Source organism: Frankliniella occidentalis, unplaced genomic scaffold (genome assembly GCF_000697945.3).
Source record: "Frankliniella occidentalis isolate FOCC.00 unplaced genomic scaffold, Focc_3.1 Scaffold18, whole genome shotgun sequence".
Classification (NCBI taxonomy): Eukaryota; Metazoa; Arthropoda; class Insecta; order Thysanoptera; family Thripidae; genus Frankliniella; species Frankliniella occidentalis.
In genome coordinates, this window is record NW_026267148.1 from 2,106,009 (window position 1) to 2,107,859 (window position 1,851).

Consider the following 1,851-nt stretch of genomic DNA (forward strand, 5'->3'; position numbering starts at 1 on the left):
TCCCAATATCCCTCTAAAATTGCTAGTCAACGCTACTTGGCATTTCAAATAAGATAGCTCTAGTTTATTGTGGACAAACTAATCTCTGATCCCACTGCCCAAAAGTGGAAATGAAGGATTTTTTCGGGGGGGGGGCGGTTAACATTATGAAATGAGTACGAAATATTACTTCGAAAAACTTTATTTGTAGAAATTTTGTGGTGACGCAAATTATCCACAACTTGAAATGCATAAATATTAAGGCTGCTTAAAATTGTGCAAGTGTGGCTATAAGAAAGTCCGTCCGTCATTCTCCGTTACGAATTCTAGAACCTGCCAAGTTAGTTCGTCCTCTGAAAGCTCCCATAGCGCCTGTTAGGTAGGCAACACTTTCCTGCCGTACATGCGTGTACTGCGGGATGGCCTACCCCGAGTCTCGCAGGCACCGATCTCGCGTTAATTGCCGAAGGAACCTCAGACGCACTTTCTGGACGATCCCCCTTTTATATGCGTAAGAGTAACGGTTTTGCGCCTACGAAAAAACAATTGTTCGCAGACTTCTTACAGTAAATAGCTCATAGCTCTGGAGCATCGCTGTGATTTTCTGGGTTCTCGGGCCGAATCGGAAACCATCCCGAACCCTTAAGGGCCCAGAACCTCTTGACTGACAACCTCAACGATGCTGCAAATACTTAGAGCATAGGCATACATACATCATATTTTACAGGTGTGAAATGTTCTTGCTTGTAAGGACCTTTTTTTGTAGCGACACTAACATTTAACACTTTGACACTGTGAAAAATTTCCTCGTAAAGTTACGAAATTTCTTGTAATTTGGAACAACATAATGTTGTAAATTTACGACGGCCCATTTTTTCTCGTTTTTCCTCTTCGATTAATTCTAAGTCGATGGGAAGAAGTGATTGTAATCAACTCCTCTGCCCTTTTGCAGAAGAACGTGCCCCTATCCCCACCCAGGTGGCCGTGGCGGTTCCCAACACCCGCAACAAGCGAAGCCTCCTCCTCGCCAAGGGTCTCCTTGTTGGTGGCGCCCTCGGTGCCGGAGCTCTTGGCGCCGGTGCCCTTGGTCTGGGAGCCGTCGGTCTGGGAGCAGGAGTCGTCGGCGCTGGTGCTCTCGGTTTGGGAGCTGGGTGAGTTCGTTGATATTCTAATTCTTTTTAATGGATGATACATTTAACACACACGGAGAAAAACGACTTCGTTGTGAGGATCAGTTATGTTTGGTAGGCTAAATTCGACAGGAGGAATCGAAAATCCGATACCCACAACCAGGAGTTGGTTGCCACGACCGGACACTTGTATGAATGGGACCCCAGCTAGGGTGCGTGCTACTTTAGCTTGTGGGGGCGACCTTGTGATGTATTGGGTTCAGATTGGTTGTTACAGATTTGATCGCTTTCTAAGCCTGATTTTCTTCGCAGTACAAAAGAAATAGTTCGCAAATTACCAAGCAGACACGATCATTCATTCGGAATTGCACGGATTTTAAGGTGCACCACGCGCCCGGCTGTCGGCTGCACACTAACACTAAACCCTTATTCATTATGACTTGCGACTGCACAACATTGTGCATATTACGTTCAACACAAATGCATTAGGGTTTAGTGCGCGGAGCGCTACGCTACGACCACCCACCAGCGCGTACGTTTATAGAGACCTTGTGATTGTGACGCGCCCCCTTTTCTCCCGTTTCCTTAGCTTTTTTCTGAAACCACTAGCTAACAAAATAATATTTGTACCTAAGAACAATCTATAGCGATGTCATCTCCATGATATCGAATTCTATTTTTTTAAATTTAAGAAGACATGTCTTCTTCTTCTTCTTCTTCTTCTTCTTCTTCTTCTTCTTCT

At 45.1% G+C, this 1,851-nt stretch overlaps 1 protein-coding gene across 1 annotated transcript in view; it reads left to right on the forward strand.

Annotated features, from left to right (window-relative positions):
- The window catches only part of LOC113215742 (elastin-like), a 7,285-nt gene extending 6,151 nt beyond the window's left edge, over window positions 1–1,134 (forward strand). Inside the window, exon 2 of the mRNA XM_052264313.1 lies at window positions 932–1,134. Coding sequence (XP_052120273.1) covers window positions 932–1,134 — 203 coding nt within the window. The remainder of the gene's footprint in view (window positions 1–931) is intronic.
- The last annotated feature ends 717 nt before the right edge of the window (window positions 1,135–1,851 follow it).